Genomic DNA, 24895 nt, shown 5'->3' on the forward strand with positions numbered 1-24895 from the left:
GCACCTGGGTAGGGTGAGTGGAGGGGAGACACGCCTCTTTGGGCAGGCGAGACTGAGACACGTATGTTCTTGTTCCCACAGAGGTGGGTGGGATTTCTGAGCTGACCGAAGCCTGCGACTGGTGGAGCTTTGGGTCTCTGCTGTATGAACTGCTGACGGGAACGGTGAGCGGTGTGTGGGCAGGGTGTAGGGCCTCGTGGGTGTCACTGAATGTAGGAGGGGCTGGGGTTAGTCCAGCCAGTCGGTGTTGGGGCAGAGCCTGTCTGGTTCCCGGAGACCTGGCCGTTGGGCCCAGTGTTCTGCCAGCACAGCTCCCGCCTCCACCGCCAAGACCATGAGAGACCGTGGAAGCCACTCCCACCCAGGCCATGGCCACACTTCGCACCGCTGCCAGATGAGTGGCTATAGCTAGGGAGACTGTCAACTCAGTGAGAGTTGAGTCGGGATGATCAGGGAAGGTTTCTGGAAGACAGCGTCCGGGCCTGGATCTGGAGGGAGGGTGGAGTTTGACACAGCCCTTTTACTTAGAAGGCCACCGGATCATCCCCCAAGCCTCCTCTCCCCGCTGCTCACTCCCCACATCCACACCCTTCAGAGCTATAACCCCCAGACTTTGGCTGGACGACCAGAGAGAGGGCCTCCTTCATCCCAGGCTGGCAGCTGCCCTGTCCGGCCTGGGTCAACCCAGAGCTTAAAGTTCCCCTGGCAAGTACCCTTGCTCAGGATGATGACCTCCGCCCTCCATCCTCCCTCGTGAGCTCAACGCCACACCTGGGGCTGGTTAGGTCGGGCAGCAGGGAGAGGCCAAACTGCATTTGAGCAGGAAATGCCCCAAGTGGATGCAGCGTGACCGGAAGTCCAGATCTGACTGGTCCCTCCTGGCTCCCTCCTGGTTTGGTCCTGTAGCCAGGGCCTTTGAGAGTCCTGGCTGCACACAGCCCCACAGAGTGGCTCTCTCCTCTTGGCCTCCCACCACGTCTCCAGACCAGGGCTTCTGGCCTTCCTCCTGGTCGCTTCTTGCCTCTCTTCCTGACCTCCAGACAGACCTCTCTGCTCCCCGCAGCTGCACCCTTCTGGAGCACAGAGAGGTCCTACCTTCTTCCCTCACCACAGCCCTGCCTTGGCCCTGGCAGTAGGACGCCATGTCAAATGAGTCGCAAATTTTTTTTCTGTAAGGAGACAAGTTTCAGTGCTATTCCTGATAGAGTGCCTGCCCTGACTGCAACCCAAGACCGATGTTTCCAGCAAGCTTGGAGCCAGAGGGACCTGGGTTCAAACCCTGAACTCAGCACAAATCCCTTGACCTCTCTGAGCCTGCTTCTTGTCTTTAAAATGGGGGTAGTAATACTTACTCTGAAGGTTGTTGTGGAAATTACGGATAATGGGTCTCAGGCATCTTCCGCAGCCTGACATGCAGTAGATCCAAAGCAAGAGGCAACAAGCAGCAGCATCACCATCCCCATGAGATGTGACACAGGGGGAAAAAGATAAAACCTGGCCGCCACTGGAGTGTACAGACCCTCCTGGGGTCGCCCCCATGTGTCTTCCCAGGCGCTGTCCCAGAGCCACCCCTCAGGAATCCAACCCCACACCCAGCTCCAGCTGCCCGAGTGGCTCAGTCGCCCCGCAGCCTCCCTGCTGACTGAGGTGAGGTGTGGCCGGCCCGGAGCAGGCAGCTTCTTTGGCCTGAGGGTGGACAGAAGGGAGGACAGAGCCCTGTGTGTGAACAAGCCGCCCAGCGTATTAGGTGTCTGATGTGGGTGCAGGAGGTTAATGGGGACAACAAATTTCTATATGTTGGTGGCCAAACACCAATGTCTCCCAGGGTAACACTGGGGGTTCTGTGGGCCGGGCTGGCTGGGAGCAACGGGGTTGGGAAGGCCTGCCCAGTGCTGACTGGGCCTTTCTCCACAGCTGCTGAAGTTTGAGCCCGCCGGGCGCCTGGGCGCTGGAGGCGGCGGTGTCAACAAACTCAAGTCCCACCCCTTTTTCAGCACCATCCAGTGGAGCAAACTGGTGGGGTAACCGGAGGGGGTGGAGTAGGCAGTGGAAGCAGCTGGACTGGTCTGGATCTCCTCTCTTCTCTTTGCCTGCCACCCAGAGCTGGCCATTCTAATCAGCGGCCCTCGGGCAAAGAATGAAAGGCAGCTTGCCTTTCCTGGTCGGGCCCCTCCCTTGGGCCTCAGAAGTCTCTTCACTGACCAGGAAGGGCCTACGGAGTCCCCCAGCCACGTCCTGGAGAAACCCTTCCTAGATGGTGCTGAGCGGGAGGGAGAGAGAGATCTCAGCCTGTTAGGCAGCTTGAACCCCTCCACCCATCAGTCAACAGTCACCTGCTGAGTGCACACCCTGGACTTGAACTTGGACCTACCATGTTAAAAGGTGCCTTCCTTTGCATTAGCTCTGAGCTACTGACCACCTGCTGAGCCGTGAAATTTTGTGACTCATTATCTGCCATGTGCCCCACTCGGGATGTCTCTGGAGACTCACCTCAGGATACTAGTCCACCGGCTTAGTGGTCCCAAACCAGGGCTGCCCTGGCTGGTCATCTTAACCATGCAACTAGTGGGCCTCTTCCACCAGAGGCTACTTTTGCAGGGGGTCGGGAGGCTGGGGAAGCAGGGAAGAAGTCTGTAGTGGGCATGGGGTGGGGTGAGGGAATGGGACGAGACAACCCATTCCCCCCTCCTGACCATGCCCCTTATCTTGTGATTACAGACTTTGGAGAGCAAAAGGAAAGGAGGGGAGGAAGATAAGGATAAAGAGGAATGGGGGGAGAGAGGAAGGCACAGCTCTGCCACTTAGAGAAATTTTGGAAACAAAGAGCTCCCTTCCCCGGCTAGCCCACCCATGTGGAGAGAAAGGAAAACCTGCCCCATGGGTCTGAGGGGAGATCGCCAATCAGTTTCCAGGCTGAAGCCACTTGAAGAAAAGTTGTACCCACTAGGACTCCCTTCTCGGACGTTCGTCCTGTTTACCATTTTGCATTTTAGTCTTGAGGGTCCACTCAATCCACTGCCCACTGTGACTTCATATCCTTTTGAAATGAAACCACAAAACACATGGAATGATGGCCCAAGCTTTTAGCCGGAAGCAAAATGTTTCTGGTCTCGGAAGAACTGGGGTAAGTAGTTATCCCCAAAGACAATTCCCTCCCCAGATTTGGGGGCCTTCTTCCTCTCAGGACTCACCCTGTCACTGGGGTGTGGCATCTAAGACAAACTTCCACAGATCTCCACCAACTCCTTCCCGCCTGCGTCTCCGGCACCACCAGGTGGCGCCTCTGACACCACCCTCCAGTCTGGCTGTGAAGGCCCAGCTCTAAATCTGGGGCTGGGGACCTGTTGTGGGCATGGCGCGAAGCTCCTCAGGCCCTCTGGACGCGTCTGGGGGACGTGGGAGGTGCAGCCTTTGGAAGGTCCTGGCTCTCCCTGGGGCTTGCCCACGTCCCTCCACCCCGACTCCAATAAAGCCTGCTGTTGCCTCTGGTGTCCTTGCCTCATTAACGCAATGAGAGGGGATGGGGAGATGGGAGGGTTCCTCCAGAGCAAGCTCCATGATAACCAAGAGTGTGCTTGGATCCTGCTAGGAAGGAGGAGGCAGGGCTGGTAGTGAACAGCACGCCAGCCTGTACCCAGCAGAGCAGTTGTGAGCCCCCCAGAAAGTGGCAGCACTGGGCTCCGTGGGAAGTAAAACAGGAAAAGACATCTTTGAAGAGGGTCATGGTGCCTGGGGGTGGTGCAGGGGAGTGGACCTAACCCTCACGGTCACCTCTTCAACAGATGGTGGCTCCTGAGAACTGGAATTCAAAGAGGGAAATGACAGGACCCGGCCAGAGCCTGGTGGAACCCGCTCCAAGTCTGTTCCTTCCGCTACACTCCCTCAGTCAGGTCAGAGCACCTCCAACTACTGTACAAAGTGCAAGTTGCTTCTGGAACTTCTGGGCCTCATTCATGCAATGAACACTGCACATCCGGCACTTTGCTAGGCCCTGAGTTTAGAATACTGTGGTCCCAGCCCTTAAGGGGCGTACAGTCTATTTCCATTTGATAAAAATGGGGCTAAATGTACCTCCTTTGTAGGTTTACTAAAGAAATTAAAGCTTCTAGCTCCATGCCCCAAACCTGACCTAAAATTCTTCCTTTCACTGAACCCAAGCTTTTTCTACTAGCTCTAGTTCTACCCTCTAGGAGCCACTCTGTTCCCGTGACAGACCTTCACATGAACATGGTATCACCGCAAGCGAGATCAGCAGGCAGGGACTGCGTGTGGAAAAGCCAGGCTGAGTTTAAGCCTGGACACCATCAAGCCTATCACACGTAGTCAGCGCAGATTATCTCTCAACACCGTCCACTCGCCGTCACACACCACTTGCTCCTAGGAGGTGATCTACCCTCATTTGTTCAAATCAACCTTGAGCATCTGGGTACCCACGTGGCAATCAAGTGCAAAATGCGAAACTATGTTGCTCCACCACTCCCCCATCCATCCCAGAAATAACGCAAGGCAACGCCACCAAAATCTAAATGTCTGTTGGTGTTTGAAGGGGCTTCACGCAGGCAAGAACCAGTTTCTCTTCAACAGTGTGGCTTGCCGGGCTCACCAGGTTCGAGGAAGGAAGTGCCCTGGAAGGAAGCCAGGGCACTTTTCTGGATGAGAGGGACATTACGTGGCTTTCAGTGCTAATGACAGTTACAGTGCTGGAGACTTGCACAACCTCAGTAACCAAAAGAAGTACAGAAGCAGGAACCCTGTCTGCGAACATTTGCCCTTTAATTTGCATTTAAAATCAGTTTCTTTAAATATTTTAGTTACAAGTTCTGAATAGTGAAGACATAGGAGATGCTGCAGGCACTCGGTACTGGCTCCCACCCCTTCCCCCTACCCCAACCCCCAGGCCTTGCTTCTTCGCTCAAAATACCAATGGGCACCCTGCACTAAATAAATGGCTCCCTGTGTCAAGTGTCAGCAGCCTCAGGCCTGGATGCAGTTGGATATGAAGCGATGAAGCCCAGTAGCTTTCATGACAAGACGTGTGCATTTAACCATCCTCCGAAGAATTCCAATGATTGTGTCCAGACCCAAGGCAGTACCTCGTAGGTGACATCGGCCATTTCCCCACTGTGCACTAGCATCTTGGGCTGGTTTCCACCACAATCCATCCTCTCCCAGACCTGTGTTCTGTGGAGGAAGCGCTAAGGCTCCGCTCCCTAAGGGCGATGATACAGGAAGGAACAGAACTGCCTCTTCAGCCCACAGGCTTAAACCAATGGAATTTAAAAGCTCAAGACAATGTGAGCCAGTCCACAGTATGCCTCCTTCACTCCAATCTCTACCAGGCGCCATCCAGCCCTTGGTTGTGACATGCTGTCTCCCTGCCATGTGCTAGAATCTGCTCTAGATGAGAATCATGTGGTAGAATGGTCCCAGTGGTCTGGAAAGGGCAGCACAACCACAGCTGGGCATGCTTGTGCCAAAATGGGTCTTCCTGGTACAAAGCTATGACGGAGAGTGTGAGGGCAGGCCTGGGCCCTGCTCCAGTCTCATTTATAACCTCTGACCTCAGAAGCTGTCCTCCCCCTCAACACTGCCTACCCATCCCCTGCCCCTCCAGATCCCCCAGCCTGTGCTTCCTGGAAGAGGTAGAAGAGGCAGCTTGAAGTCAGTGACAGCTGAGAATGAAGATGCCATTTAAGAAGCAAAGCAGCACCTCCTGGCCTGTGGTCAATACCTCCACACGGGTGGAACCGAGTAAGGACGTGCACAGCCAGGACAGAGGTTGCTCCGAGCTTGGGAGGCACAGCACCCTCCTAGGCATCTCTGGAGAACAGACTTTCAAGAGATAGAAACTTAATCACATGGTCCCCGGCAGTTTCCCTATGGTATACTGGACGGGGGAGAAGCAAAATCATCTCAGCGGAGGGCTAATGGAGAAAGGCAGGAATATTAATGAGCATCCATTAAGGCTCTCTCTCTCCCTCAAGCCTAAGGAAATCAGATATTCGAGGGTAAGAGAACGGCGCAGAGAGGGAGAGAGCCTGGCAGGAACACCAAGAGACCTGTGACTGCTGGTTACATAGTGCCCTGGTTTCCTTACTTGAGAACAACAGCATATGCCTGTCTGTCACCAGGCTAACCCGGGGCCCGTGAGGGGACAGGGAGAAGACTGGTTTTCAGTTCCTGCATGGTTGATGTGTAGGGCGCATGGCTTCCTCCTACAGGTCCAATAGGAGGACTCTGGGATCCTCTACCGCTGCCTTGATTTTCCGGAGGAAAGTCACGGCCTCTCTGCCATCGATCAGCCGGTGATCATATGTCAGGGCCACGTACATCATGGGCCGCACCTCCACCTACAGAGAAGAGAGGTCGACAGGTTTGTCTGCCCCATTGTCTGCAGCGGGGCAGAGAAAGCCCAGATGAAAGGGGAGATGACACAGCACAGCCCATAGTTAAGTTCCCAGTTGCAGAGCCTTTCCTGCTTTGCTGCTTCTGGATACGTACAGCATATTCAAAGACCAAGCCCTACCCTGAGTGCAAAGCTCCCACACTCAAAGCTTAAACCAAGAAAACAGGAGTCTCCTTACAACTGCCTTTAAAAACACAAAACAAAAGAAAACAAAACACCATGCTCTGCCCTCTCACTTGTCTGCTGTCTACAGGGAAGTTCCTCTTCAGTTCTGGCTGCCTGCAGTTGCTTCTTCGGGGTTATAGTAACAACAAAAAAAATTTTTTTATCCTGGGGTCCACAAATTCTCTGAAACTCTATGCAAAGTTGGGTGTATGAGCATTTTCAGGGAAGATCTATGATTTTTAGATTGAAAAAGGAGTTAGTGACCCAAAAAGGTTCTAAACATAGGAGTCCCAGAAAACATTTTCCTACCAACATATCTTCTAGGGCCAGCTCCAGACCCTTTGCCCTCATTCCGTGAACTCCCAGAAAACCTCTAAGCCTCATCATTACAACTTGGCAGCTTGTAGATGGCTCTGCCCTGCTGTCCTCTGTTCCCCAGGAGCAAGGACCATGTCTTCAACTGTATCCCCACACTCTCTACAGCACCTAGAGAATGAAGCCTGTTGACTAGTCCCAGATGAAGGAGCAAGCTTTCTCAGCTCAAAGGTTCTCAAACTTTAACGTGCATCAGCATCATCTGTACTTTCTGCTTCACTAGGTCTCGGAAGGGGTCCAAGAATTTGCATTTCCAACAAGTTCCCAGGTGCTGCTACTCCACACACAATTTAAGAACCAGTGCCTCAGCTAGTAATTAGAAACTAGGAGATGCAACTTATGCCTGAAAGTATAGCGAATCTTTTATAATGAGCATCTAGTTAGACTTACCTCTCCTTATCGCCTAGCTGCTAGGACATTAATGGTGATGTTCCCTACCTTGCCTCCCACGACCACTGGCCTATCAACGATGGCATGCATGCCCAGGATGGCAGACTGAGGGGGGTTGATGATGGGCGTTCCAAAGAGTGAGCCAAAAACGCCTCCGTTGCTGATGGTGAAAGTACCACCGTCCATATCTTCAATGGCAAGTTCATTCTTCCGGGCCTAAAAACAGATTTTACAATTGAAAGGTAAGGTCAACCCAGCTTTCTTCACCTAAAGGAAGTCCAGAAGGCTCATATCTAAGATCAACAATCCAAGGTCTAGCTTTAACGCGAAAGCATTCAGCTGAGATGCCTATGACTAGTGCTCCACCAGGGGAAAGGACTTCAGAATCTTTTCTTTTCTGTGGTTTCCTCTGATGAGCTCTTCAGTCGTAAGAGCACGATAAGCTCCACCAGGAAGCTGTACTTCAGCTCTCGCTTGTGACTGCTGTTCACAGGGGCCACACACTCCTTTCAGAAGAAAGTGAGGTTCCAGCTCCCTGAGCACCGCTCACTGGCCCAGCCTTCCCCAGGCTCTCTTCCCTGACCTGCCCAGCCCCTCATACCATCCTTTCCATTTTACCTTCTCTCCCAGTTCACTGATGGTTCGCTCAATATCGGCATAATTCATAGTTTCCACATTCCTGATGACGGGAACCACCAGACCCTGATGAGAGTGAAAAGTTCTTTTCAGTTGCAAATTAATAGTACCCTTTATAGTTATAACTCTCTTGATTCAAGCCTATGGTCTCCCCTCCCCCAGAATATCCCCCAGACTCGTGATTAACAGAGTCTAAAATATTTAGGCTTGCCAGAGATAGAAGAACGTGGTATGGTCAAAAACAGGTTACTCTTCTAGTAACTCCCTTCTAAAAAGACAGAACTACAGGAAAGATCTCTCCCAGGGGTCTGCTTCTTCACACAGGTAAGGAGAGAGTCAAAGATCAGAGCTCCCCACTTCTTGCCCCAACATACCCGAGGCGTGGCCACTGCAACGCTGATGTCAATATAATCCCTATACACCACCTCTTTGGTTGTATCATCAATCACTATGAGAGAGAAAACACACATTACATACAACTCCCTAGGCCTAGGCTAGTAAGGAAAAATTTGCATTCATAGAGGAAAAAACCACGGTGCTTGGTACAGTGTGGGGTGACCAACTAGCACAAAACCCACCACATTACAAGTGGCAGCTGACACTCCTCTTACTCCCATGCCAGCCAACTGTAACTTCCCCCAAGTGCCCTGACTAAGCATGAGCACAGGGGCATCCGTTTCCTTGGCAGCCCTCAGAGGGATCAATACACAGGCTAACACAGGATAAGTATGTGCCAAAGTTCTTGTCAGCGAGCTCTACTCCAGCCCTCCCTTAGCTAACGGCAGGTTTAAAAAGTGTTCCCAAAAAGGGCAAATTAGTAAAGGAAGTGGGGGGATGGGGATGTTGCCCATTCTGCTGCCCACTCTCAACAAGAAGGCAAGCCTCTTTCTAGGAGACTCGGTAGGAAGCAGGGTGGTCTGAGAGAGCAAACCAGCAGCTAAAAATTTAGGTCTGGTGCTCATGAGAAAATACAGGCTTGGGAATCTTTTTCATAGAAAGTCTGCATTGTATTACAGATAAGACACCCCGGGAAAAGCATGTAAAGTGAGAAAGAGGTCAGGGGAACTCTGAGAAATGCCTACATGTATGTGTAGGCAGAAGCGATGGAGAGAGTCATCAGGAAGCATAAGAAGAATGGAAGAAATAAAGAGATACACATCAGGGTGAAACAAAGCCCTTCCACCCACCTTAGGGCACACCACTTGGCGGAAGGGACTAGGACTTCTATTTCTAGACTTTTAGGGACCCTGCACTGCTGAGGGTTGCAGAAGTGCCACTGTCCTCTCTAATCTTCCAGGGAACAGAGAATTGTCTCAATGGGAAAGAGAACTGCTTGTTAGGTCAACATTCCAATGATGTAGGTGAGCAAAAAGTAAGGAAAATGGGCACCAAGTCCAGGAAAGAGGGGCCAGGCCCAAGGCCTCCCAATGAGGTCCACTGACCAGAAATCAAAGGTCACCCTGGAGCTATGCCAGGTGTAAGAGTCAGGTCCCAAGATAATAGGGCTTGTGGGAGGGTGGGCATCAGCCAGAACACAAGTCTCCACACTGACACGAGAAGCCTGGATGGCTGGCCTGGCTCAGAACTGCCTGTCACCACAGCAGCTGCCAGGCTATGCACTGTGAAGAGAACCTGTTCTGTCCAGCTGCGGGGGAGGAGGTAATCATGACGTCCATTTGGGAAGGTGAGTCAAGAAATCCCCAGGGAAGGTACTCAAGTTTTCACACGTATGAAATAAGAAGTCTTAGTCTGTCGACCGCCGTCTTTGTGTCTGTGTGTGGGAGCAGGTGTGTGTTTACACGCACACCTCCCAGGACCTCTGTGATTCTAGCCACCACAAACTCACCTGCATTTACAACAGGCTGCTCCTGCAAGGCAAAGGCTGAGGCCTTCACGAATGCCGACATGAAGCCTAGTTTGAGGTTATGTTTCTTCAGAAAAGCATCTCTGTGCCGAGACCTCATCTCCTGGATGTTACTGCAAAGACACATTAACATTACAAAACAAACTGACCACAAAAGCAGCCTCAATTCTGACTTTCATACTGGTTTCTAACTCTGTGTACACAGCTGCGTAAGCTTTATTCCCTTACTGTGGACCAACTACCTAAGTTCAAGTTTTGAAATAGTCCACTAGAGGTCAACACAATAACTTTATTCCTTTACAAAACCTGGACGCAAAGGAACCGGATCCAATCTGTCTTTAAGGTAGATTGAGCCCTTTACAGGGCTCCTTTGTGTTCCAGAAGTCAAAGATTTCAGTTACAGACAATATGAACGAGAGCTCAGACAGCACAGCAACATCCTCACCCTGGACAAGAAAGTGACTTCCAGCTACACTACAATCATGAGCCATCCACACCGAAAAAAGCTTTTTTTTAAGCATAAACAAAGTCCGCAAAGTAAGCACCATTCTTTCTGTCTCATTTATTTTCAAAATACCACCAAACCTGATTATGACTTCCTTGTGACATTCCTCCTGTCTCCTAACTAGTGAAGATGAAATAAACCCCAAAGCCCCACAGGTGCATGGGCTTCATGGGAGCAAAAGCAGTCATGACTATCTGTGGATGGGTATAATCCAGTGTTGTTTTAGGCTCACGAGAAAGTCAGTAGATTCATTCATCTCCCCAGAGTTAGCAGTTCCATCCGCTTGTTCCTTCTACCGTTTTTTTTTTTTTGTGGTACGCGGGCCTCTCACTGCTGTGGCTTCTCCCGTTGCGGAGCACAGGCTCCAGACGCGCAGGCTCAGCGGCCATAGCTCACGGGCCCAGCCGCTCCGCGGCATGTGGGATCTTCCCAGACCGGGGCACGAACCCGTGTCCCCTGCATCGGCAGGTGGACTCTCAACCACTGCGCCACCAGGGAAGCCCCCGTTTGTTCCTTCAAACAGGTACTAACACCCACCACACGTGGGGGTCAATGCAGGGCACCAAGATATAAAGATAATAAAGACACAGTTCCTGCTGTTAAGATTAGTTTGATGGACGTGGTTTCCCTGGTATTTAGAAAAGTGACCATGTGCGGATCTAAGCTTTTTAAAGTACAAGCAGCAAGGCCCCTAAGAAGCCTTTGCAAGGTGACCAGTCTTTGTTCCTTCGGGGCTGGTTTTTCACATACATACAACACATGTGCAACAGAGTTAGTGGGAAATGGCTTTCCCATCATTTTGCTGCAGAAACCTCTGTATTTATGGGAATACAGTTCCGAGATGGAAATCGAATTTAACTTTATCTTAGGCCCAAATGCTCAATTCTCCCTTTCTCTCTATAATGGCCTAATTTGACATTAGCACGAAAGATAAGATGATATAACTTTAACTCCCCCCTTTAGACCTTTTGTTTTTTAAAAGGGAAGTTTTCCTAGGGAGACTGATTGGTTTTAAAATGTTTTGTTTTCCTGAGTCTAACCTCATTTAGTGCTAGGATTACCACCCTAAAGACATTACTGGTTCCCAAGACACAAGAGCTGCAGAAGAGGGAAAGAGGAGTGATAAACATCTCTGCTCTCAAAACTGCCCAAATGCTATTGTCTGGTCATTAAGTAGTTTCTATTTCAGAGCTCTGCCCTTGCAGGCAGAGGCTGGGACAACAGGGGAGAGGAGAAGGTCTCAGAAAGGCCCCTTATGGGTTAGCTGATCAGTGCAAGACCCAAAGGGCACTCAGTCTAAACCAGATTACTGACTGCAGTAAGACCCCAGGCCATCATTAAGTGACACTTCGATTAGCTGCTGAAAGGAGATCCAGCTATTGTACTTACCTTCAATCAAAGCTGTTGGGCCAACTGCATCTTTCAAGGCCACAAATATTTACATGTTTTGTCTTAAGGAATTGGGTAGAATTTCAAAGCCCAATTCGATTTGTGTACAATTTGGCCCTAATGCACTGAAACATAAGCTGCAGCCCTTGTGATTCATTAGTCAAGGTCCTTCCCTACATCCTATGGATATGAGAGAAATCTTTGGCTTGAATGACATCCAGTCTTTTGGGAAGCTTCACCATAGAATGTATGACATCTATTGAAATGGGCCACAGAGTCCTACTCTGTGAGTGCCACAGCACACTCCCCTCTCTACACTTCTCAGACTCCTTCCAAAGGAGACGAATTTCCTTAATGAAATGTAGATTCACAGACTAAACACTTGGGACAAAAATAAAAAACAAAGAGATGACCTGAAGACTTGATGATTTCACCTCCTGTGTTAACTACGAACTCTTACCCTGGCACTTAAAACATTCTGAAGTATGGATCCAACTTTCTCTACCATTCTTTCTTACACATATTTCTCACAGCGATTGTTTCTCAAATGTGTCATGTACTTTCCTGTCTGTGCCAGGTCCATATTGTTAACATCTTCTGGAATGACCTTCCTCCACTATGTCAAAGTGCTAGTCGTTCTTTAAGGTCTATTAAAAATCTCTTTCCTCCAGGAAGCCTTTCCTGATCCCTACCTCCACCCTGTCACCTCATAAACAAATGATCTCATTCTCTTCTCCACTTCATACGTTTTGTATCCTCCTGATACTGACACTAGAGATTTTACTTTCTATTTATCTAAGCAAGATGGTAGCTCTATGAAGGTAAGGGCTCTTTTTCACTCATCTTTGCATCCCCCTCAAATATAGTGTAATATACTGTGCACAGTAAGCACTCAAAAACTGTTTGTTGACTTTAACTACATTCTCTTCCCTACAGTCCTGACACCTATAAACATCAAAGTCTTGAAGAAGATAAGTGAGTCAACGATTAGCTCACTACAGAAATGGGTATACTGAATTAGCCCCTTTGGTTAATTCTGAAGTTCTTCTTTAAAAGCACAACTTGCTTCCCATTTCATTATCAAAGCTGGGAAAGGTGAAAGATACGACAAGCCTATGCCTTTCCACCCACTCAATTCTGAGTCGCTTAGGAACACACATAAGGAGCAGTCCCAGTGAGAAGGAAGCAGGGTATGGCGCCTGACTCTGGACACGCTGTCAAGTGATTTTGTATCCCTAGGGGAGCCTTGTCAGCCTGGATGCCCTATCTCCCTACTTGTCAGCTCGACAGTAGTCATTAGATTTTAAGACTATTACCAGCCTCGTTTATCAGAAATCACAAGATTCAGGTATAAAAGTAAAAGGCTAAGTTTTTTAGGTCACAGAGGAGGCAGGCACAGTATTAGGAAAGTCGATTAGAGAGTGAAACCAGTGGGTCACTCTGTGTAAGTCAACAAGCACTGCAAAGAAGTACTTCTTTCCTGTTAAGTTAGTTTTAGAATCAGCACTAGGTAGGGACTTGGGCAAGTTCAAGTGTTCTCCAAGAAAATGGGCACAGGGAGGAAGAGGACTAGAGCTCTCACCTCATGTCAATCTCATTGAAAGTGGTAAGCATTGCGCAGGTATTCTGAGCCTCCTTCAGACGCTGAGCAATGCGCTGCCGCATCCTATTCATTTTCTCCTGAAAGGGAAAGTGGGACAAGTATTGACCACCTGGTCTCTCTGGACCTAACCCTTCGCACTTAGTCTGAGGGAGCACTGGGCTTGCTAGGAGTGGATAAGGACAGACTGTAGTATCTAAATACAGGGAGAGATCCAGGCTTCCTCTTTCCTGTGGTGGCCTTGCTCCTCTGTACAAGAACAAGGAAACACAAACTACCCACTCAGATGTGCCTGAAGTTTGACCAAGAATAGAGGCCTGCAACAAACACATGAAAAGCTGCTCGACATCACTAAGCATTAGAGAAATGCAAATCAAAACCACAGTGAGGTTATCACCTCACACTAGTCGGAATGGCCATCATCAAAAAATCTACAAACAACAGATGCTGGAGAGGGTGTGGAGAAAAGGGAACCCTCTTACACTGTTAGTGGGAATGTAAATTGATAAGCCACTATGGAGAACAGTATGGAAGTTCCTTAAAAAACTAAAAATAGAACTACGATATGACCCAGCAATCCCACTACTGGGCATATACCCTGAGAAAACCATAATTCAAAAAGAGTCATGTACCACAATGTTCATTGCAGCTCTATTTACAATAGCCAAGACATGGAAGCAACCTAAGAGTCCATCGACAGATGAATGGATAAGGAAGATGTGGCATGTATATACAATGGAATATTACTCAGCTATAAAAAGAAATGAAATTGAGTTATTTGTAGTGAGGTGGATGGACCTAGAGTCTGTCATACAGAGTGGAGTCAGAAAGAGAAAAACAAATACCGTGTGCTAACACATATATATGGAATCTAAAAAAAAAAATGGTTCTGATGACCCTAGGGGCAGGACAGGAATAAAGACACAGACGTAGAGAATGGACTTGAGGACACGGGGAGGGGGAAGGGTAAGCTGGGAAGAAGTGAGAGAGCGGCATGGACATATATACACTTCCAAATGTAAAACAGATAGCTAGTGGGAAGCAGCCGCACAGCACAGGGAGATCAGCTCGGTGCTTTGTGACCACCTAGAGGGGTGGGATGAGGGTGGCAGACGCAAGAGGGAGGGGATATGGGGATATACGTATGCATATAGCTGATTCACTTTGTTATACAGCAGAAACTAACACAACATTGTAAAGCAGTTATACTCCAAAAAAGATGTTTCTATTAAAAAAAAAAAAGAATAGAGGCCTCGGATATGGTTTGATTTAAAAACCAAAACCAATTTATGGAAGAGTGTGGGGTAGGGCTAGCCAGCCCAGGAGTCATTGCACAAAGGGAAATTTCTGGTAATAAAGACTTGCACGAGAATAGCTACTGGTGGAATGGAAACTCAGAGGCAACAAACTTTTGAGGCTATAGTATTTTTAGGAGGTATTCTCAGGCAGAGGAACCCACCCTCTTGACCATACTTCCTTGAGGTCTTATGTCTGCTCCTGACTGCCACTGGGTAGCCCTCAGCTAAGTATCCCGGAAGTATAGGAATAGAGCTCACTAAACCACCTCTCTGAAGTATGCGTTATCATGGGAGGGAAGGGATGCGTCACTAGGCTACCATCCCCTGCGTATATCTTACTCACCCACAGCATCTCGCTGCTGGCATAACAAAGTGGGAAAAACCAATGGACAAGTGTTCAGAAGACCTCTGGTTCTAGTCCTGTCATTTGACAGTCATGTCGCTGAACAAGTCGCATCCTAAACTCAATTTCCTTGTCAAGGCCAAGGGAATCAGCTGCCAGCCATTCAAACGTAGGCAGAGCATACCCACTCCATTAATCTCAGCACTGCCCCTCGGCTTCTTTCTTGGAAGTGGTCCTCAGAGACTTACCCGATGTTCTGAACGCAGACCTGTGCCAGCTCCTGGCTCAGCTACTGGAGGGACAGCAGTGGGTTTTACGGCAGACACTGAAAATGAAGAAAGGGTACACTGCATCAGAAAATGAGAAACATTTACTTGAGTACATGCCAGTGCTTTCATACCGTACTGTCACTTAATCTTCAAGATATGCTGAGGTGAATTACTATCATTCCTACTTCACGAACGAACAATCTGCTCAGAGAAGTTAAATAACTAGCCTAAAGTCACACAGCTATACACTCAGCTAAAAAGCTGAGATGCAAACCCTTTGTATCAGGTCTTCTGATACAAAGTCTAGAATTCTTTCTACAAAGCAGACAGTGGAGCCTGTTCAGAGCCGTAATTAGTCTTAGACTGTGAGGGAACATAAGATGAGATGTTGTTCTCCCACATAAAGACACGTGGGAGCCAGAGGCTTACCTGGTTTGCTAGTGAGAGGTTGTGAGGGCGAGGGCACTGGTGGCATCTGAGTGGGTACAGATGCTGCAGGGGGAGGAGGAACTGCCGATGCTGCAGGTTCTGCTTTTGGGGCTGCGGCAGCAGGAGCTTCGGCTGGCCTGGCCTTAGCAGGAACAGCTGAAAAACAGGAAAAATAGATGCCATTGGCACTATCTAGAATGGAAAGCAACCAAATTGCAGATACTAAGTAGAATTTAGCAGCAAAAGCTCTATCTCCAATCAATTAACAAATGCTTCCTGAGTATTTGCTATACATGTAAAGCTTTGAGATACACAGAATGATTTAAGGCACTATGCTTCTATTCCCCAGGGCTCCTAGATGTCCTACATTAGATAACTGACTTAATTCAGCTGCCTTCCTGATTTCACAAATATCTACTGATCATCAAATTCAGCCAGTACTTTCAAAGCACCTACTGAAGTCCATGGTAATGTAAACTTCAAAGCAAAAGAAACCCAGGTAATTTAAGATGTTAAAATACACACATAAGAGCAACACCTTTCTAGTTATGGTAATACTGATCGTCTCCTCTTCTATTTTAACATCCCATGTGGGAGAATACTCTTAACTATTAAAACTTAAAAGTTTAAATAATCAAGGGCACATTTAGACTGAAGACTTCAAAGCATTTTATCTAGGGTAACTTTATAAACCAATGAGATGGTCAAGCAATATAAATTCACAACTTTAAATATTTCTGATTTTACCAATTTGGACATCACATCTGGGTTTACATTTAAATTAGAAGAACATTCTCTTAAGGAATGATCAGAAGATGAAATTCTCCAACTAGAAGAATCAATCTTATCCCCTAGCCTTCTACTGTATGTTGTTTCCATTCTGGGCTTCTGGTCTTGCCCTGATCAATCATAACGATGCAATCTACCATCTTTCTGCTTAACTATCTTAACAATGAAAAAAATACTTTAGTAGTTACAGCATTTAATTAAGAATCAGAAAGTTCTTTTCTAATCTCTAATACTGGCTGTGAGATCCAGTACAAATTCATTTCCTTATTTCTCATTTCTTCCCAAGAGAAATCCAACTCTCCCTAAAAAATGTTATGAGAGAATAGATATGAAAAAACTACACCAAATTCTCTATAACAGACAGGATGAAATACTACTTCTCGTTTTAGAAGAGTGGCTCCCAGCCCTAGCTGTGTATCAGAATCACTTGGAGAGCGTTAAAAACAACAACAACAACAACAATGAAAACTATGATAAGATAACCAGGATCTGAAAACCCCAGATTTAATATATCAGAATCCCTGGGACTCAGAATCTAGGCATTTGTATTATTTTTAAAGCCTCCATGTGACTCTGACGCCGGGGTTGGGGTGGGGGGAAATCACTGTCTTTAGAATCTTCTTCATTCCTATTTAAGAAAAGGTCCAGCACAATAAAGAACAGAGTATTATGAGCTTTACTTTTTTAATACCCTTTTCTTCTAAAACTTGACATTTAAAGTTCACAATATAAATAGCTCCCCTCTTACTGCCTCAAAAAGGGCAGAGGGAATGCCAAATGGTCTTTGAGGTATAAAGGAATTAGTATATTATGCTCAGCCCCAGTTCCAAGGGGGAACACTGGAGACCTTGACAACCAGGAGAACTTCTTTACCGCCAGTTTTCCTGAGTGTGAAAAGAGGAGTGCCTCCTTCTACTTTTCCCCCATCAGGTACCAAAAGAGCTTCAATCATGCCATTTGCTGGTGATGGAACCTGCACAGATGTCTTGAAAAGAAGACAGATGGAGAAAGAGTCCAAATTTTTACTCAGCATTAGAAAATTAATTGTATAGAATCTCAAATGAGTCACAAGAGTTGCAACACAGATACACAAGACCCTGTATATAGAAACACCAAGGCCACACTTTCAGAGTAAGAGTAATCAATGCTACTGTGAAGATTCACCCTTTCTGTCCTTTCTCAGAACACTAAAGCAAGATTCAGTTAATGTGTTTCCAAGTGATACATAAAAACAACTGGAAACAGCTCATGCACACACACACAAAAGCTATAAAACTAAAGCTATTAAAGTACATAGTACATACACCTAGAACAATCTAAAATTAAACTTTTAATGTTTTCTTTTTAATGAGCTATTCCAACAATTTTACAACTGAGGCAGTTAAAAATTATCTATAACCAACAGTTAAGTCCCTGTTCCTTTCATTAGGTTAAGAAACCAAGGGGAGACCATGAAAAGTTGGTACTAATAGGACAAGCCTACCTTGTCAGTTTCAATCTCACAAACCACTTCATCTTCTGCAACTGTGTCTCCAACAGCTGAAAAGATAGTCAAAGGCTACCTCTTAGGGTGCAGGGGGGAACCCTCCAGTAGCCACAAAATCCCCATTGGCAGGTGTGTTACAAGACCCCTTTCCTAAAGCCAGGGGAAAGTACACTGCAGGTAAAGAAAAGGGTGGAGCCACTGATTATCGTGGGGGTAAAGGGGACTTTTCAAAAGTATTTAAACTTAAGAAGTGAGAAGGCACTAAATCTTACCTTTCTCCCACCTGACATCCCCTTCTGTGACAGATTCTGCAAATGCTGGGGTATTGACTGTAATCACATCATCCTCTAGTAAAAGAGGGGGAAAAAAAATCACATAGTCCACATTTCTCCTTTTTAATTTTTTTCTTTAATTAAATTCAGTCAATTGTTGTTCTTCCCATTAAAACTCCATTCCCAATAAGGTAGGGAGCTGAAGGTACTTACTGCACACCGCTGTAGTTCTGAAAAAGCGAACACTGAAGACACTACCGCTGTTAATGCTAGAAAACAAACATAAAAGTAAACTCCTTTAACAGGTGATTCACTCACATTTTAGTCTAGATAAGGCATCACGGGTCACCTTCCCTTTTTTATTTTCATTTTTTAAATTTTTATTGGAGTATAGTTGATTTACAATGTTGTGTTAGTTTCTGCTGTCAGCAAAGTGAATCAGTTATACATATATCCACTCTTTTTTAGATTCTTTCACCTTCCCTTTATTTTTTATTATTATTATTTTTTTTTTTTTGCGGTACGCGGGCCTCTCACTGTTGTGGCCTCTCCCGTTGCGGAGCACAGTCTCCGGGCACGCAGGCTCAGCGGCCATGGCTCACGGGCCCAGCCGCTCCGCGGCATGTGGGATCCTCCCAGACCGGGGCGCGAACCTGCGTCCCCTGCATCAGCAGGCGGACTCTCAACCACTGCACCACCACAGAAGCCCCACCTTCCCTTTAAATCAGTGATTCTTGACTAGGAGTGCCCATCAGTGTTACCTGGGAGAACTTTTTCAAAGCATACATGTCTAGGCCCCATTCCCAGAGATTCTGACTCAGCATGTCTAGAGCAAAGCCTGGATGACTTGGGTGCCTTAAACAGTGAGTCCCTTGGGTGAGTGAAATGTGCTGCAGTGAAATGCCAGCTCTCCCAGAACAGATCTAGTTTGGGTCTTTGAAGAAAAAGATAGCATCTTGGCCCTTTGCATACCCACCAAAAGGACTCAGCTTCCTGATGACGTTTTTTTCTTAACTAAATGCAAGTAAGATAAATTGTGTGTCCTCAGGGTACATGCCACTGTGCCACATACAACAGAATTTCTGTCCACACGATTATAGATTTATATAGGACAGCAAGATGAGACAGTTAACAAGTAAAACAAAGTGTTATATGCAAAACAAACAAACAAACAAAACACCAAAAAACTGATACAGTATCTCCTAATCTGTTCTCTTGCCAGGAGGCAGCATATCAGTCCATTCTGGACTCATTCAAGAGGAACTTCAAAAGAGCAAGGTAGGGCTTCCCTGGTGGCGCAGTGGTTGAGAGTCCGCCTGCCGATGCAGGGGACACGGGTTCATGCCCCGGTCTGGGAAGATCCCACATGCCGCGAAGCGGCTGGGCCCAGTGAGCCATGGCTGCTGAGCCTGCGCATCCAGAGCCTGTGCTCCGCAATGGGAGAGGCCACAACAGTGAGAGGCCCGCGTACCACAAAAAATATATATATATATTACCTTGTATGCACAAAATCATTAATAGTGGTTACCACTGGAGAGTGGGAAACGTAGATATATATGGTATCTATGGTTATCTGTTACATACACACACATTTTGGAAGAGTGATTTGGACTGATGGGGACTTTCACTTTCTACACTTCAGGACTGTTTGAATATTCTACCATAAGCATCTTTATAACAGAAAAGTATAACAGATTTAAGTTGCCTTTTGATATTTTTATTTTTATAATTTCAAAATAACTATAAGGTCTATGTAAAATCAAGGGGAAAATGTATGTTATTAAAAAAATACAGAACACAAAGTGTTCTGCCAACAGTTTACAACCATGTATAGGTACATGTTCGTAGGCAAGAACTAACAGGTAATGTATAAATGCAGAGACTGCTCTCTGAGGACACCCGAGAACATGGAGCACTGGCTGCCTCTGGGAAGAGAAACTTGGTGGCACCGGAGAACAGGAAAAAATCTTCTCATGGACACTCATTTTACTTCTGAACCATGTATATTTATAAGCTATTAAATAAAAACATAAAACCAAAAATAGTTTTACAATAAAAGATTTTTAAGTAAAATGGGTACCTTATTCATGAAAAAAGACAATATACAACACAAAAACAGTTATGAGAGTAATACCCTAATGTGTGATCCTTATCCCTCAAAGTTTAGGGTATTTTAAAATAATTTACTTTTGAATAGTTATTTATTGCATTTATTGCATAGGATTTGTGGCTGCTCCACTTTTCATTTAAACTGCAGATGAGTAACACATTTTGAATCTCCCTAAATAACTTTTAAATTACAAAAGTATTAGATGTTAACAGTAGAATACTTAGAAACAGCAAAAAGAACATTTACAATGGGATTATGCTTGTAATGCACAGTGAAGAAGGAGCCAATCTGCTCACCCTTCATTTTGAAGATCCTACCTGTAGAGAAAATAGCTTGACAGCTGCTCAACAGGTAACTAAAGAGCATCCTCTTACCACCACCCTGAAAATACTTGGAATGCAAAGTAGCATTAAGCAACATTCATAAGCAGAAGTTAATCTGAAACACACATGGGTGGCCTTTCCCCAAACTTTGCATTATGCAATAATAGCATTCCCTCTGAACTAGGCAAAGTCCCATGACTCAACTGACTAGTCTTCTGCTTTTACTGTTTCTAAAATGAGTAACCATGCAACCAAACAGATGCTCTTAATCTCCACAATAAATGTAACCTCCAGTCCCTCCGCTTCACTTGTATCCAACCAGAATATTTAGGAGCACCCTTCTATATCTATTCCCATAAAAAGAGGATTCCAGCTTCACTTTCATTATAATCTAAACACCTCAGGACAGACACACTCCTGGTCCAGCACTTAACATGGGGCTGAAGCTCAAGCACATGTCATAAATTAACATCAAGATTAGGTAGAGGGACTCAACATAACCAGCTTGATTACTGGGCTTGAAAGACAGTTAAGACAGCAGATGGTTCAACTGGTGTCTTAAATACCCCATGTCCACATATCTGTGCTTCCCAGTGATACTTACACAGTCTTCCTGCTGTCAGGGTAACCTGGTCCCTGACATAAGGAGATCCCTGCAAGAAACAAAACAACTCTTAACCAACAACTCTTTATCTTATACAGGATACCTGCTGGGAATGGAAAAGAAGTCTGTTCACCCCCTAACTCTGAGGTAGAACAGGATCAACAGCAGGCAACAACATAATCTTTATCACACAGAGTCCTGCTTCTTAAACTTTTCCACCATAGCAATAGTAATGGCAGAGAACAACAGGCATGTGGGACTTCGGGTGGGAATGGCTTTGAGGAAGAAAGGGGAGAATTCTATAATCTTATTTATCTTAAAACTCATAAACTTGCATTATCCCTTTATGTTTTCATAATAAAATGCTCTACTCCCCAAGACTTCAAATACAATTGAAGCTTGAAAAAGACACATGATGGCTTATCCTGTGACTACATATAGCCTAATCAGAGAAGCAGTGGGAATGTTTGATCTGAGTTTGTTTCCCTGGTTACTTAAAATGCACTGAGCAGGAAGTCTTGTTGCCTGAACCCCAGTAGCAAAGACTAGGCTACTTCAGGCCTAAGGTCTCCAGCTTGCTCTAGGACTGAGCAAATCATTGTCCCTCCTTTCAGTTTATTGTCTTCCTACACTCTTCCCGAGGCCTTCCACTCTGGTCATACTCAACAAGGTGGGAGCTCCTTTCTGCCCCACCAATTGTCCTTATCACAGATAACTGCACTTCTTCAACTGACAACTAATTACTATATCTGCTTCACCTGATTATATTCTTTCATGTGTCTTATTTTTTCAGATCTATTAACAACTCTTTCTGAACCACGGGCACGGTAAACACCAAATGGGAGACAATTCTCTCTTGTGCCCTCCTCCTTACAAACACCCCCAGGGTTTCAGAGGCAAGTTAAGTCACCTCTATATCCAGTAACCAATGATGCTGCAGTACAAATCCCAAACACAGCATATATTTGAGCTAGAACAGTCAGCAGCCCTTACTGATTTTTGGAACCCTAACTCCAATTTAGAGTTCATCCTATAGCAAGTTTCATTTGTACAGCATTTAAGAGTTTATAAAAAGCTTTCACGTAATGACCTCATTTTGATTTTTGTGTCTCACAACTCCCTGAAGTGGAATGACCATCTGCCATTACTCCCGTTTCATATATAAGCAGGGCTTCTGGAGGTTAAGTGACTAGCCCAAGGAGAAGCCCTGAACCACAACGCAACCCCCAAATACAAGGCTCTTCCCATTGTCCTGCCAATCTATGAAGTGGAGAAAATGTTTACTGACATTTTTCAAAATTCCAAGTTAAAAAGTTTATTACTGAGAGTCCACTATGAGCGAACACTGTGCTAGGTGCCTATGATCTCATGACTCTAAGGATAAAGTCCAAAAACTTTCCATATTCCTGTCTAGCCCTCCCAGACAGGCTTCCTTTCCATTTCTATGACCGGTCAAGTCTCTTCCTGCCTGAAAACCTTTGCACAAGCAATCCCCTTTGTTTAGAATATCGTTCTCCTGGCCAACTCCTATGTATTCTTCAAGACTTAGCTTAAATGTCACTTCTTTGGGGAAGCCTTTACTGACGTTGCCACCACACTCTCCACCCTCCCAAGCCTGGCTACATCATCCCATCCTCTCATTACACTCCACTTCTCCTTTATAGTAATCACAATGTAATTATGTCCTTAGGTATGCATAAATATATATTTGTTATCTCTCCAAGTAGCCCCTAAGATCCTGGAGGGTAGAGACCACCTCTATCCCTGTCACGTAGCACACTGCCTGGCATGTAGTAAGAATTCAATAATCTGTTGATTATATGAGTAAATGATAACATGGTGGGTTAGGAGTTCGGGCTGAGGAATAGGCAGACCTGGCTTGACCAATAGTTGGCTGCATCACCTTGGTCAAGGCACTTAACCTCTCTTAAGTCTTGAGTTATACATTTGTAAAATAGAGAAAACACCTCTTTTACTCTTTCTTGATGATTAACTGAAAAAATGCACAGAAAGCACTCAGAACAATGCCTGGCACACAGAATGCCCACAAAAAGATCAACTCATTCAACAAATACTTATGCCACGCATATAAAGAACTGTTGAGATAAAACCTAAATTCTCGCTAGTCTCTATGCCATCTTCTACCTCATGCCACTCTCTCCCTCAACTAAAATGCTCTGGCCAAACCACCCTTTTTCCAGTTCCAAAATACTGCCAAGCTTTTCCCTCCTCAGGGACTTTGTACATGCTATTCTCTTTCTTTCTCCTGCTTTTCATCCGGCTGGCCTGTCACATCCTCTGGGTCACAGCTTTAGTGTCCAGCTTCGTATGTTTCCTTCTCAGCATTTAACCAAGATTCACAATAGTTCACTTGTTTAGCAATTTACATTTTGTCTTTCCCACTAGACTGTAAGCTCCAGGAGGGCGAGAACCCATCACTGCTGGATCCCTTGTGAGGGCCTAGCATGGTGCCTGACACTCAGCAGATACTGAGTAGCTAAGTGCTAAATGAATAAATGATAGCTGTTATTAAACAACACCTGTTTCACTTCTATCTATCTGAACACGATGCGAAGAAACACAGGCACCCCGATTTCCTCGCATACTGCTCTGCCCAGGAGGAGAGCATTTTAGGTGACGGCAAGGGCAGAACTTACCAGGCAGGGAACGTCTCCCTAGAGGGCAGTTCCCCTGTTGAGAAAGAAGACATTATCGACGTCACCCAAGACGAAAGGGGAGAATAAACAGCTTTCTCTTTCAAGCACAGACTCAAAGCTGCCCAGGTGCCGGTGACAGGCGAATCTCATGACTCCAAAAGGTGAAGGCAACAGCCTGGGCGGGCTCTCAGTCCGTCAGCACACGGGGCCTGCCAAACTATCTCAACTTCCCAACCGGATTGATATCCACCAACTTAAACAGAAAGGAAACGGGCCCCCGAATCCCGTCGGGGCTTCCGCGGCGCCTCCTCCCGAACTCTGAGTCTCGTGCGGGGGCGGGCGCGGCTCTAAGGCGGCTCCTCCGCCCGGGCGGAGGGTGGGGTCCAGCAGGGGACGGGGCGCCGGCTGTCTCGGGAAGGCGACGGGCCGGTGAGCTCCGCAAGACGGCCCCGAGGGCAACAGCGGCTCTGGGCCGCCCAGCCCGCGGCCTCCGAGTCCCAGTGCCCTTGGTGCCCGGCCTGGCCGGGGCGCCACGCCCCTGTCCCCAAGCCGCCCGTCCGCCGCCGGCGAGTTTCTCACCCGCCGGGGCCCCGGCCCGGCCGTACCATACCTTCTGGAAGGCGGAGAGCGAGCGGCTGAACGCCCGGGACAGGAAGCGGGACCGGGACAGCATCGCGCCGGCGGTGGCGGAGGCGGCGGAGCGGAGGGCAGGCGGCCACCGGATATAGGGCCCGGCAACAACCGGAAGCGGGGCGGGCCGCGGCACCCGCCGCTCGGGGAGGGGTGTTCGGAGCGAACCACTGGCGGGCGGGGGGAACCGACGGGCAGCGCGGAGCTGCCACCGCCTCAAGCCAGCTGTCCGCGCTGGTGAGGCTGCCGCGCTGCCAGCCGGCCGGGGCCGGTCCTCCCGAAGGTGCCCCTCTGTCCTGGCACCCAGGGGCACCGCGCCGTTCCTCCTCTGCACTACTGGAAAAGAGCCGAAGGC

General features: G+C 47.2%; 1 protein-coding gene and 1 long non-coding RNA gene across 4 annotated transcripts; one reads left to right on the forward strand and one right to left on the reverse strand.

The window, feature by feature from the left end:
• Window positions 1-75: 75 nt before the first annotated feature.
• On the forward strand, window positions 76-3489 carry LOC132512879 (uncharacterized). Of its 3 annotated transcripts, none has more exons than XR_009538390.1 (3): window positions 76-164; window positions 1064-1647; window positions 1915-3489. It is a non-coding gene; the product is annotated as an uncharacterized LOC132512879 (long non-coding RNA). The 3 variants fall into 3 exon arrangements; XR_009538394.1 differs by having other exon boundaries at window positions 1177-1647; XR_009538398.1 differs by having other exon boundaries at window positions 1360-1647.
• Window positions 3490-4752: 1263 nt separating this feature from the next.
• On the reverse strand, window positions 4753-24638 carry DLST (dihydrolipoamide S-succinyltransferase). The gene is made up of 15 exons (XM_060137160.1): window positions 24521-24638; window positions 23911-23944; window positions 21254-21302; window positions 18430-18485; window positions 18217-18291; window positions 17942-17997; window positions 17332-17443; window positions 15670-15825; window positions 15220-15296; window positions 13313-13410; window positions 9819-9949; window positions 8347-8420; window positions 7955-8038; window positions 7385-7552; window positions 4753-6350 (listed from the first exon to the last, which is right to left on the reverse strand). Exons 1-15 carry the CDS (start codon window positions 24581-24583, stop codon window positions 6216-6218), a joined length of 1368 nt encoding a protein of 455 aa, XP_059993143.1. The 5' UTR covers window positions 24584-24638; the 3' UTR covers window positions 4753-6215.
• Between the last annotated feature and the right edge of the window lie 257 nt (window positions 24639-24895).

Source organism: Lagenorhynchus albirostris, chromosome 1, assembly GCF_949774975.1.
Source record: "Lagenorhynchus albirostris chromosome 1, mLagAlb1.1, whole genome shotgun sequence".
Lineage (NCBI taxonomy): Eukaryota > Metazoa > Chordata > Mammalia > Artiodactyla > Delphinidae > Lagenorhynchus > Lagenorhynchus albirostris.

Excerpts from the sequence above, each read along its gene's own strand:
- DLST (XM_060137160.1), bottom strand. The coding sequence starts at position 24,583 with ATGCTGTCCCGGTCCCGCTTCCTGTCCCGGGCGTTCAGCCGCTCGCTC. Across the intron at positions 15,297-15,669 it reads ACCTCTCACTAGCAAACCAG|TGTCTGCCGTAAAACCCACT; the intron begins GTAAGCCTCTGG and ends CTTCATTTTCAG. Across the intron at positions 6,351-7,384 it reads CAGTGGTCGTGGGAGGCAAG|GTGGAGGTGCGGCCCATGAT; the intron begins GTAGGGAACATC and ends TCTTCTCTGTAG.